This window comes from Bombus vosnesenskii, unplaced genomic scaffold (assembly GCF_011952255.1).
Source record: "Bombus vosnesenskii isolate JDL3184/JDL3185 unplaced genomic scaffold, Bvos_JDL3184-5_v1.1 scf7180000013288, whole genome shotgun sequence".
Taxonomy (NCBI): domain Eukaryota; kingdom Metazoa; phylum Arthropoda; class Insecta; order Hymenoptera; family Apidae; genus Bombus; species Bombus vosnesenskii.
Window position 1 is genome coordinate 875,364 of NW_022882941.1, and position 13,128 is coordinate 888,491.

At 35.7% G+C, this 13,128-nt stretch overlaps 2 protein-coding genes across 3 annotated transcripts; one reads left to right on the forward strand and one right to left on the reverse strand.

The window, feature by feature from the left end:
• Nucleotides 1-231: 231 nt before the first annotated feature.
• Nucleotides 232-1,750, reverse strand: LOC117232448. Of its 2 annotated transcripts, XR_004493131.1 has the most exons (3): nucleotides 1,599-1,750; nucleotides 1,274-1,519; nucleotides 232-1,067 (listed from the first exon to the last, which is right to left on the reverse strand). XR_004493131.1 is itself a non-coding variant. In XM_033491796.1 (2 exons), exon 2 carries the CDS (start codon nucleotides 1,320-1,322, stop codon nucleotides 918-920), a length of 405 nt encoding a protein of 134 aa, XP_033347687.1. In that variant the 5' UTR covers nucleotides 1,323-1,519; nucleotides 1,599-1,750; the 3' UTR covers nucleotides 232-917. The 2 variants fall into 2 exon arrangements, 1 of the variants encoding a protein (XP_033347687.1); XM_033491796.1 differs by having other exon boundaries at nucleotides 232-1,519.
• A 7,482-nt stretch (nucleotides 1,751-9,232) lies between these two features.
• On the forward strand, nucleotides 9,233-10,416 carry LOC117232426. The gene is made up of 2 exons (XM_033491780.1): nucleotides 9,233-9,980; nucleotides 10,356-10,416. The coding sequence occupies exon 1, from the start codon at nucleotides 9,379-9,381 to the stop codon at nucleotides 9,856-9,858; it is 480 nt and encodes a 159-aa protein (XP_033347671.1). The 5' UTR covers nucleotides 9,233-9,378; the 3' UTR covers nucleotides 9,859-9,980; nucleotides 10,356-10,416.
• Nucleotides 10,417-13,128: the final 2,712 nt, after the last annotated feature.

The following is a 13,128-nucleotide window of genomic DNA, read 5'->3' on the forward strand; positions in this document are numbered from 1 at the left end:
ATTGACAAGTTACAATTTACAGATTATATATGACGTGTCATCAATAAAGGTGGCAAAATACTTTGCTCCACCCAAAGATGTTTGTCTTATAGGGCCACATACATTAGAATGTATCAGTTCTAATTTTTCCAACATCTTTAATTCAGATCTCTTTGGCATCGAGGTTGCTGCCTACATATTTCGCAAGTATTCATTTTACTCAATCTTATGTTAGGTAGACCATTTACCATATTTTTATTTATTAATCTCCAAAGATCAGATTCATTTAAGTGTCCATATCGATAGTGCCAATCCATAAGTGTATTTCTGTTTTCATATACCATACCAATATATTTGGATTTTGTATCTACAATATATAAATCCCTTTTACGAATAGCAGTAATAACGACTTCATCCTTCTTTCCAAATATTGTAGCCATTCTATTTGTAAATACAATCCTTTTTCCATTTGCGGTAACTTTTGATACTGAGATCAAATTTGCCTTTAATTCTGGTACGTATAATTTCCAATCTAAATTTCTCAAGTTTGTTTTTTATATAACTAAATAATATTGCAGTACCTTTACCTTTGACTTCAGCTAATTTGTCATTCGCTAATTTTACTTTTTGATTTCTGACTGGCTCTATGGATTTAGAACAGTTTATGTCACATCACATATGTGTAGGAATGTTATATTATAAATTAACAGAAAAAACAGTATGATAAACACAATATCGTTGCACTCTCACAGAATCGAATATAATATCGCATTTCACGAATTCGCTTCTCACTAATTCTATGTCACAGCAACACGATGAACTTCTCTCGACCACGATTAATTCAACTCTGACAGCATTTACCACGCTCATTTTTCCCTTAACAAACCTTGGTAATGCTCACAACACTCCTTGACAACATTAACATATCTTGACAACGTTTATAAACAATCAGCCACGTCCTTCCCTGACGTCACACCATCCCACATATGTAACGTAGCACCGCTGTCAATGTACCATTCCATCGGTGGTTCCATGTTTATATTCAATGAAACATCAGTAATAATACTATCATCCTGATTATCTTCATCCTGAATATTGGAAGCACGCAAGCATTGTTCAGTTTTGGGTATTTCAGGAACTTGTGCTAGTTGAGCTTTGTGATCACCGTTTTTCTTCTTCAAACACTGATTTGCCTTATTGTCACGTTTGTGACAATAAAAACATTCAATGTGTTTTACTTTATTAGCTTTTAATAAATCTATTTTTATTAGAAAAATTTCTATTTTTATCATACCTTTTGTGTTTATTTGAATCTTCCACTTGTAGAGCTTCTTAGTGATCATTCACAATATTTGAATTATGACGAGAATTAGCTTGTTCTAATAATTTTATCTTAAGCGCATCTGGAGTAGGTAATTGGTCCCGCGATTCGATTGCACATCTAAAATTTTCGTATGTATTTGGGACGCTATATAATAATAGAATTGACAATAAATCATCAGCGATTGGAATATCCATTTCTTTTAATTTATCCACGTGGCTGAAAAAATTATTTAAGTGATCGGACATATTTTCACTACCGGACATTTTCGTGAATAATAATTGCTTCAAAAGCGTACCTTTTCTTGTGGGTCCTTTGGATTCGTAAACCTCCTTTAATTTATTCCACATTTCATGTGAAATTTTGCAATGCTTCACATGACATAGTTCACTCGAACTTATGGTAAGAATAATATCAGCTCTGGCTTTATTTTTTTTTCGCTTGACATTTTTTTTTTTTCTTTTGATAACTGTATTATCACGTAAAAAATTATTGTATACTCGATAAAGCGTCCTTATGATATTCAACACTGAATCATCGATCACGCACCCCCTTTTTTTTTTTAGGTTATCTTTTGCGCTCCTCAATATTATTACTATTAATAATATTTTCAATAAAAATAATAACTAATTATTGCACCTGGGCCCATAACCTGTTGTTATTTCTATACTTAGAGGTAGGATCAGAATAGTTATTTTATTGAATGGATAAATCTATCACACCGTTCTGAGCCGAAAAAAAACCTTTATTGCACGCGCTTACAAAAACTAGGGATAAGAACAAAAAAGCATCTTAAGCCTATCGATTAATTCTATCGATTGTAACTAGGATCATTCTCTAGTTACTATTTCTTATAACTAACGCATCTGCATATGGATGGCGAGCACGAACTCACGTTGTCATTTTCAACAAATATAAATAATACGCATTTAATATATAATATATAATATACAATATATGTGTTATAATATATAATATACAATTATATATGTCGGAGAAGAGTCAGGAACAGGGTTGTGGGCGTTTGATAGATCTCCCTTGGAGTTGGCCATCGTTGTGTTATAACGAAGATACGGCCTGATACTACGAGTATGAACACTACCGATTCGACAATCAACAGCGGCGATTAGGCACTCACGACACTAGTGATAATGGTCTTAGGTTCGATAATGAATCCACGGTCAACGGGATGATAGATATACTTGCTCACAAAATCTAACTCAAACGTGTAATACTCACTGATCGTAAGGCGCTACTCCCTCCGTCGATGAGATCTCCAGAAAGAATGAATCTTCGTTCCAATGATGCCACAGAGGAAAACTGTGATGGGGTGTGTCCAAAGACACGCGATCATCGGATTCGTCGAGTATAGCCCTCGTTCCGAAAGTAAGGGAAATTGACGTCGTTGTCGATTGGTCGATTTGGGGCAAAAGCTGCTTGTCCGTTTGAAAATCCTAATTACCAAAAACCCCAGGTTTTATAGTGGGTCCTCAGGCTAACTGAACTTGTGCTGTGCAAGTGCCTCGACATCTGGTATTCATTGTCCGAAGGAACCGTTGGAATGTTTTATTGTCACGTACCTCCATTGGTATTTCTTTTAATGAGGGTCATACTATAACTCCGCACCTTTGTTAGGCGAAGCGCCCGTCCCGTTGACCGCGGCTACGTTCGGCGACTGATGGTCGCCTTGAGCCCGAATTTATTATCACAAATCGCAAACGAGTACGATTGGGCAGAATGACGGCAAATTGTTTAATTACGACTGTAAACTTTAATTACGATTTTACGAATTTTCCCGAAGTTCCAGAGAGAAGGCTCCGGTGTCCTTTCATCTCCGGTGTCCTTTATATATATATTATAATATATATAAATATATATATTATATATATATTTTATAATATATTACATATATATAATATATTACATTATAATATATATATGATATATATATAATATATATATTTATATGTCGGAGATGAAATGAAAACCGGAGCCTTCCCTATGCAATTTTGAGGAAGCCTTCTAATGCTTTAGCCTAGATTTTATCATAACTGTAATTAAGCAATTGTTATCTGTAATTGTTTGACATTTGTGAAAAAGCAAAAATGGGTTCGAGGTGACAATTGGTCGCTGAACGTAGCCACGGTCACGGGATATACGTTTTGCTTGATGAAGGTGTGGATCGGTTGTATTGTTCTCCCTAGAAATCACATAGAATTGTACTTTCGAGATGCTGATATAATGGGACACGTTGTATTTGGAATCAATCTCCAGACAGAAATTGCCTAGTATCGGCGTTTGGATCTTTCTCGATGTTTCCAAAGAGTATACAACAAACTTTTGACAGATATTGCCTAGCAACAACGATTGGAACCTTCTCGATGTCTCCAGCGAGAATATAACAAACAAATGCAGTCGTATAACGAAAAAGATTTTAATCAGATATTCATTCGTGTGATCGCCTTGGAAAGTGATACATCAAGTACCGAGTGATTCAGCAAACGTATTTTTGTGTTATAAAATTATTTAAAGTTATCCCGTTGACCGTGGATTCGTTTGAACCCCGGATCATTGTTAATAGTGTAAATTAAATTCATTATTTGTAAAATTTATCAATCGTTAATTTTCATTATTCATTAAATTTGTTATTCGTAAGATATATTATTCGTACCTCTTATTGTTCGATAAAACTTATTATTCTTTAATCTAATTAATAATTTAACTTATCATTTGTTAATTAATCATATCATTTATAAAATTCATTATTCATAATATTTTGTAAAATCTTGTTTATTCGTGTAAATATATTCTCTGTTTTGTAAAATAATGGCTAATTCAAATGAAGAAACCTTAAGCGACTTAAATCTTAATGATAACCCGACATATATATATATATATATATATATATATATATATATATATATATATATATATTATATATTATTATTATTATATGTATATAAAATCAAATAATATGTATTTGAATAATATCCATAATACATACTTGCATAATAAATAAAAATCTAAAATAAGTTTAGAATAAGAAACTTTTTTAATGCTAAATCCCAGTTTTATGAACATACGATTAGCTTCCTCAATATTTGAATGGTAACTGTTCGAGACAATTGGAAAGGTAAGGGTTTATGACACTGCTGAATGGGGTCTAAGATGGGTGTAGGGCTGAAAATTCTTGAAGGCTCAAAAGTGTCGTAAACCACTCAGTGAATGAAGCAAATCTTTATCCTTCCTCCTCCCCCCATTTTAAGCGATCGGGCAAATGGGGGAAATTAGTCGTCAATAACTATTATTTTCCATCTTACGAGAACCTATGGTTATGGAATGGGGGAGTGAAGAAGGTCTTAAACGTCTAGAACGGCTCACAACCGAAGTTTGTTGATAACTCCAGTTGAGTGACAGTGCTAGTATGCTAAGAAGAAGCAGAGCCAGCTAGACACCACATGCGAGAAGTCGAGAGTCAGATTAGAAGGAAGCACATTCTGGACCCAGAGATCAGTTGACAGAGTGATATCTATCGGTAATCAGTGTACTGGAAACTCAAGACGAGGCTCATCGCAGTAGCTAGGTGTGGAACCTGCAGTCGTTAACAAACAAACATCTTCGTGAACTTGGATTGCAGTGAGTCGAGTTTTGTATATTGCTTGTTTTGCGTTGAACGATGGATCCAGAAAGGGAGGAAGCTTTCAATACGCTGACAAATCAACGCAGTGTGTCTAGAGCATGCCTCTTGAGATTTAAATATTTCTGGAGAATGGATGGAAAGATGGCATCTCTCGAGACCATTAATGATTGGACAACTAGGTGCGCACGGCAGATTGACCGCTTTCTGTATATTCAGAAACAAATTCATTCCTTCCTCGTCGAGGGAAGTGAGGAGGAGAAAAATCACATTTTATTAACGGAAAATGTTGTAGCGTTTTATTGTGAATTGATTCAAGAGGCTCGCAGTTATATAGATCATTATATGTTTCGAAAGGCCACTCGCGCTTAACAGCGCGAATCAGGCAATTAGAAATGAGTGCGTCTCCTGCAGTGTCCGCAGCCGCGGCTACTATAAATTTATGGTCCATTCTACTGTCTTTCACGCATCACTTGTTTGTACTTCCGCAATAACTTCGAATCGCTGATCAATCGAAACAAATGCTTGAGCATCATCGAACGATTTCACTATTTATATTTAAAGTCTGTAGTAAAGAGAGAATCTGCTGGCATGCTTGAAGCATTGGCAATGTCCGACGACAACTATAATGCCGCATGGAAACTTTAGTAGATTTGGAGGCGTTTCTTGAACGAACATACTAACAATAAGTGCGACCCTCAGAAAAACAATCGCGTCTTGTATTGTTAGCTAGCGCTGAGAGGCTCAAACGTCCATTGCGCACAGCTGACGATAAATTAGAGAATTCATACAGGGCACGGCGTTAAGACGTGTATAATTGTATAATCAAATTCTTATAACACCCGAGCAATGGTCATTGTAACATATTTTATGGAGGGATGATCCTTTGCAGTCGGTCGATGTTTACGAGTCCATTCTTAAAATCTTTTTAGTGGTTCATTGCACGCAGAGAAATTTAGAAATTATTCTATATAAATTAGAGAAATTTATTTCAACAACGGTGGAAATTTCGTGGATGCTATTCGCATCGCTACTCCAGAGCATTTTTGCCTCGGCACTATAGTGGTGGTGAAGGAGGATTGCCTTCCTCCTTTACGTTGGAGGTTCGACCGTATTACCGAGATTGCATCAAGACAAGGATGGCGTTACCAAAATCATCTCAATAAGGACAGTTAATGAGGTTGTCAAACGGCCGATGGCGAATATCTGCATCTTACCGAACGAAGATCTAATACCGCGGGCCGGATTCAGAGAAACTAAATAATATCCAATCCTATGTATTTAAATACATACACGGGTATACACGTAGAGTAATTTATTATATAACCATTGTAATTAATTACATTGTCAATTCATACAATTGAACATAATCTTTAACCATTGTATATCCGTGGCCACTGTGTTCGCGTAGTTCAATAGAATCTATAGTTATGGTATAGTCATGGTAAAATTGCATTGCTTAGCTGCGATGTGTTATGGTGCAAGGATCATGATCCGATTACAATAGGACGAAATTTTTGTCTCACTCGGAAGGTTGTGACAATCAGGAAACATCTTGACAATTTCTTTAAATAAATATTCAATTAATCAATTTTTACACGATAGACGTATATCTGCTTTTTACTTTGTACGCTACACGTTGTTTTGATAAGAATAAATTGCGGATTCCTACTTGATGCGCGTCCATCAAATTTTGTGCTTTCCACGGGGTACATTAACCCCGAAACTGTCCATACGACCATCGTCGTGAAGAGGTTGTAGAGCTGCGGTGGTTGGAGAAACCCTTAAAAGGTCAAAAGTTCGTTCTCTTTGCGTGCACGTTGCGTGACATCCTCGAGGGTCGCCAGTGCTCCTGTCGCCTGGCAACGCTGCTTATTCGACCAATGGGCGAAGCATAGAGAACGAGAAAGAAAAGGGATAGGAAGTGGGTGGAAAAGAGAGGGGAAAATAGGAAGGAGGGCCCCTTCCTTTCCTTTTTCTTCCTCCGCCCTCTTTTCCCGCTGCTGGCTTTATTTCTACGCACTACTTGACTCATCGCCAAGCGCTAGGCGCCACTTTAAGTGGACCGAGCAATCGTCGAGTTTCCCTTCTTCCTTTGAAGGGTGCCAGCCTTGTATCCAAAAAACCACCCTTCTGTCTTTGAAACTGCCGTACTTGCTCCGTGCAAGACCCCTCTTTCCTCCTTTGCATTTGCTGCATCTTTTAGAAGATTCAGGAGCGCTCGAAAGAGAGAACTTTAATATTTGCTTTCGTTTCGAGATCGTTTGTGCACGTCCTTGGCTTTTTGCGCTCGATTTTATCCGAGTACCGACGTCGTTGGAAATCTCAAAAGTTCAACGAAATATTGATTTTAAAACGTTGGCAAAACTTTTCTTCGAAGATACAAACCTAGGGAACCAAGCGAATAAGAATCGAAAAATACCTTCTAGTTTGTACGCGTTTCCTCGCCAGCTTCGATTATCGCCACGTAATTATCGCGCTCTGATTACACTCGCTCGTCCATTAATTGTACGCAAATTATGCAGCATGCTTGAACCTAAATTTATGACTCGAAATTGCACGTACGCGACAGCCGATAATGATGATGAAAGATAATTCGAAGGTACAGAGTATCCAATAATTTCGCTCGGAAACGTAATTGTGGCTGGTGATTTCTAAAATAGAAACGACAAGGGAGTGCTCTTAAAATTCTACGAGCAATTAGAATTCCAAGAACAATGTAGTAAATATAGAATTTGTGGCGGCACTCGACAACAAAATATCCGCCACTCGACACTAACTAATAGCAAAATACTGACATTCGCGGACGACACAGCTGTACTAGTCAGGCACACTAATCCTGTAACAGCAGTTACATTACTACAAGAACATATCACAAAAATAGAAAAGTTTTTTTTTTTTTTTAAATAAGAATCAAACGTACGATTTCACGACATTATTTTTTATTTAGTTGTTTACATTTACAATTTGTCCGATTTGGACATTTGGTAGAATTTTTTGGCTGAAAAATAGAAAAGTGGCTACAAGTTAAACAAATTAAAGCAAACCCCAATAAATGTAACCATATTACATTCACACATTCTGAACGGCACTCACATAATACAAACAAGGCAAGTCAACCTAGGACTCCACATAGATACACAACTCACATGGAAACAGCATATCAAATCAATAATAGACAAAATACAGATAGCAAGGAGACAAATGCATTGGCTAACGATCATAAAATCAATCTTGACGGACGGAATATCACTATGGGGAACAGCAGCAATGAGTCATATAAGCAAAATAGAGACAATGCAAGCTAAAATTCTTAGCACAATAGTAAACGCCACATGGTACGTTAGAAACGAGGATATTCGGAAAGACCTGGGAATACCAACGGTCAAGGAGGAGATTAGCAGATGTGCAAGAAGGTACAGAGAAAGAATAGCAACGTACCCGAATCGGCTGGCAGTGGAAACGATCAACACATCAAGCATAGAAAGAAGACTAAAAAGGAAACACCCAACAGATCTCATAAAGGATATAACCTAACAAACACGAAGATAGTACCCCGCTGGGGGTAGCCACCCACATGATAATCAAACAGCCAAAAAATTCTACCAAATGTCCAAATCAGACAAATTGTGAATGTAAACAACTAAATGAAAAAAAAAGATCTCGACACTAACTTCTACCGGGCGTTACGAACGTTCGGGATCCGGGTTCGAATCCCGGCGCCCGTAGTCCGACTTTTCTTCCATGGCACATAAATGAGAAGAAAGCAGCAGTATCTCATAGCGACGTCTACATCTTCAGCCAGCAGCTACAAGTATCACGGACAACAACTACATCTCAAATTGATTATAATTTATCTCGTATCATTTCTAGATCTTAGAGAAGACGTTGAGGATAAATAATGTAATTGAAGTTGAAGTTAATGGTAACGTAAGACAAGAATGACTACGGTATAACTGCGGTAGCGATTGTTTTTTAAATGGAACTCATATTCAAATGGAGCAAGGAAAAATAGGAAATAAAAGTTAAGCTTAAGAGGGGGGGGGTTAAGTTTAAAAATTTTTTTGCATTTTTTTATTTTTTAATTGAGTGCATAACATCTTAAGAATATTGTGTCAAAATTTCAAGTCGATTGGAGCAAAATTGACGAATTTACAAGTATTTTTATACATGTCGGATTTTATTACCTACCCGACCCGAGCGTGCTATTGCTACCTGGCAGACGTTTTACCTAATCGTAAGACGTAATACCTAATCTTACCCCCAGATCTATTTATAGTACTTAACGACTCCTTATACCTGTACTGTATATTTTGTCAATGTAGAGTATAAAATTTAGTGTAGGAGTAAATATTCTATCGAGCAGACGTACACGTGCGTTCCTATTTTCGCATCATTTTGGCTCCATTTTCATTAAGTTTTGTGTTAAATTATTTCTAAAATGCCTAAACAAGTTACAAGATCTGATAGACAATCAACTGGTTCGAGATTATATCGACCTAGAAAAATTGTACCTCCGCATAAACGTAAATACGAAGGCACTTCAACAAGTAGCGCGTCAGCTAAAAAAATAAAAGTGACCGTTGAAGATCAAGTTACGAAGGACTTTTCAACAATTGCTACGCTAGTGAAGCGTGTGAAATGTGATGGAAAAGTAAATTTTCATTCGACTAAGAAAGAAGGCCTTGGATTTAACATCAAAGTGTCGTGCGAATGTCGTAAACAGATTACAAATGTTCCGTCTAGTGTAAAAATAAACTCTGGTACTTTCGATGTTAATTATCGGTTTGTTTTTGCGATGAGGATATTAGATCTTGGATTAGTTGGCTGTGAAAAGTTCTGCGGCTTGATGGATTTGTCTAGTAAGTTTTATCAAAACCGACGTACAATGATTACGCGAAAGAAATGTGCTCGAATGTAAGAGAAATAGCGAATCGATTTTTTTAATCTGCTATAAAAGAAGAAAAAGTAGCAACAACCGAAGAGCTATCATGGATGATAGCAACATCCTTTATGGACCTGGCATTGATGATTCAGTGTGAGGTAAGCCGATAAAATTCCCTTATGAACGTTTTATACCAGATTTTTTAGTGTTCAAAACTTTAAAGCGTTTTCCCCACAACTCACGTTTTCAAAGTCGGTGTCCCCAATTACTTCAAAACCACTGCACCGATCCTTTTGAAATTTTGAACACTATTTTTGTACATAATTTACGAGGTAACGCTGTAGAATTTTTTCAAATTTGTTAATTATTTTTATTGTACAATAACAAATTAGCCGCAAATTTTCGTAAAGTCGGCTAATTTATCCCTTCAAAGTGTTCCAAAAAAGTGAAAAATTGAAATTTCGAAAAACCCTTCCAGCGTTACCTGTGGAAAACTGTTACCTAACGAATGAACTTTGATTTTTTGATTTCAGATGATCCAGCACCAAGTTCTGAAGGGCACCGCAATATACTTTTTTCCGAGACACATCCGAATAATTGCTGCCATTGCCGTATTTTTTAATATTTCTCCGTGAAAATTGTATACAATATTCTTCGAATGTCATACTTTAATGTACTATTGGTTTTAAAAAAGAGATTTTTAACTGTGTCGTCACAAAAAATTCACAAAAACATGCCTTTTTTTGTACGAATTAACCTTACTCCCTTAATGATTCTATGACAACCAAAAATACAAAATTATCAAAATACAAATAGTTAGGCAATAAAAATATCCACATTAGATAACGTAAAAGATTATGAGTTGCAGTAGGAAACATGAATTATCCCATTTTCAGTATTGCGTCATATGCGCAGCAAACGGAGATTAATGTTTCGACAATACCAGAAGTGAATATTTTTTACTCTGTTTCAATAGTTTACAATGTTCATCTCGAAGAAGAATTAAGGTAATATGAAGCAATTACTGTTTTTGTTTTTCATCATTTTTCTGTCACTTAATTAGCATGTAAATTTCTTATTATGAACAATACTTTTTATGAACAATAATTTGTTTATCTTGAGTGAATTTGCTCACTGTGATCGTAATTCTTGATTTTAATTGAATTATTTCTTATAAGATACTTTTATGTTTCTTGTAATGTTGTAATCTTGTAATGATGTTCTTGTAATTGATAATGTTAATTTAAAATTACTTTACGTTTTCCTCATATTTTCACTTCTTTATCCTATATCAGTATTTTGAAGAGTAAGCTATTAATTTCTCTCTAGATTTCAAAATCGTATTATACTCTCCACCAATCAGAAGCGATCACGAAAAATCACAAATCAATACAAAAAATTACGGTAAGTGGCAACGAACGTGATCGAATCACTCGTGATTCAAAAGTAGCAGTTCGTTTCTACGAATAAAGTCAATGAATAAATATCAATGAGTGTTACTTCTTGAAGCTGTTGTTTACAACAACATATTATATATTAGTTCCATCTACTGTAAATATTGTTTTTGTTAAATCCAAGCTGCCAACATATCGCACGCAACTCTGCATTAGATAGGTTCGTGTTCTGTAGCGTCAAAGCCGCGATGCGCACGGTATTCCCTGAATTCAATAAAACGGAGGAAGGTAGAATGTAGCCTCGTAAACGGGTAATCTGCTATTCAGGTCATAACCTAGCACACGTCAAGCCAGGACGGTCATTTTCCCGGCAACTATTCCGGATTCTCTCCTCCTACCTTGGGACTCTACGAGATACGATGCAGAGGACGAAAAGGACAAACTTGGGGAAAATGGTGTAGGGATGCGCACGACATTTATAACTCTCGGATCGAATGGTTATTTCCGAAGGTTATCTTGGATATGATATTTTCAATGACAACAACTGGAATCAACCATTCTTTGTTATAATACGAGCAACTTCTCAGTTTCTTACGAGTCGGAAATTATTAATAAGGCTAGAATTGGAAACGGTGAACATAATAACTAGACTCGGATAGTTATCCAAATTGATATTTTGATGAACACGATTGAAGGAATAAAATCTAAGCATAGACTTTTTCTCTTACTTAATATGTATATTATGATAGATACTATAGATTGAATATTTTATATATTTTGCAGCATTATACACGTGTATGGTGTATATTTTTGAAACATCCGCAGTTTGATAATTTAAAGAATTTTGAAACTTAGTTTCACATACTGTTTCGTTAATTAGTATACGTTTTTAGAAATACTAATCTTTTATGCATAAGCGATGACCGAAAACAAACCTGCCCCCAAGTCACCATCAACAATGCAACAGTTCCTAGCAGGGACTCAGTCAGATACCTGGGCATGACCCTGGACAAGAGACTAACGTGGAAAAAACACATCTCAGATAAAACGAAGCAACTAAAGGACAAACTAAAAAATTCTATTGGCTCACGGGCCGACGCTCCAAACTAAACATACAGAATAAAATTACCCTCTACAAGACCGTAATAAAACCTGTCTGGACCTCTCTTTCCTCTTACTCACTATTCTCATAGTCCGAATGGTTTATATAGAATATAGTTCGATCCCGATTATGAATATATCGATCACTGACTTAATTATAATTCCTACCGTTCCAATAACGCTGATATCTTATTCTATACTGAACCGATAATGTCGCAAGTGATACTAGGATAGTACGAGGGACTACATAATCAGTAGGACACTCAGTACTAATACAGCCGTAGGACACTCTTAAGCATTACATGCATGCTCTATCCAATTTTTAGTCAATGGTAAAACATTTCTGACGGATAGCGGACTAACGTTCTTTCCTGTTTAAAAATGTTTTACCTTCGGAGCAGATCCGGCGAAGTAATCGGTAACACAGTTTTAATCTTCATAATGTAGAATTTTGTAATTATGAACAAACTTATCGTTATATATATATATATATATATATATATATATATATATATATATATATATATATATATATATATATACACATATATATAAGATATAAATTTTGTGATGAAAAGTGAATATTTACCGAAAAACTTATAGTTAGTTTTTCAACAGTTCCTACACAATGTTGAATTAATACTTTATATTATTCCACGAATATAGTTACAGTGTTTGCTCCAAATTAAATAATAAATGCAAGAGTTATGCTTCTTTTTTATGCTATTTTTTCTTTCCATGCTTAAAATACGTTACGGTTATAAAAACTGAAGACAATAAGGCTTGAAGAATTGAGATATTTCCGAAACCC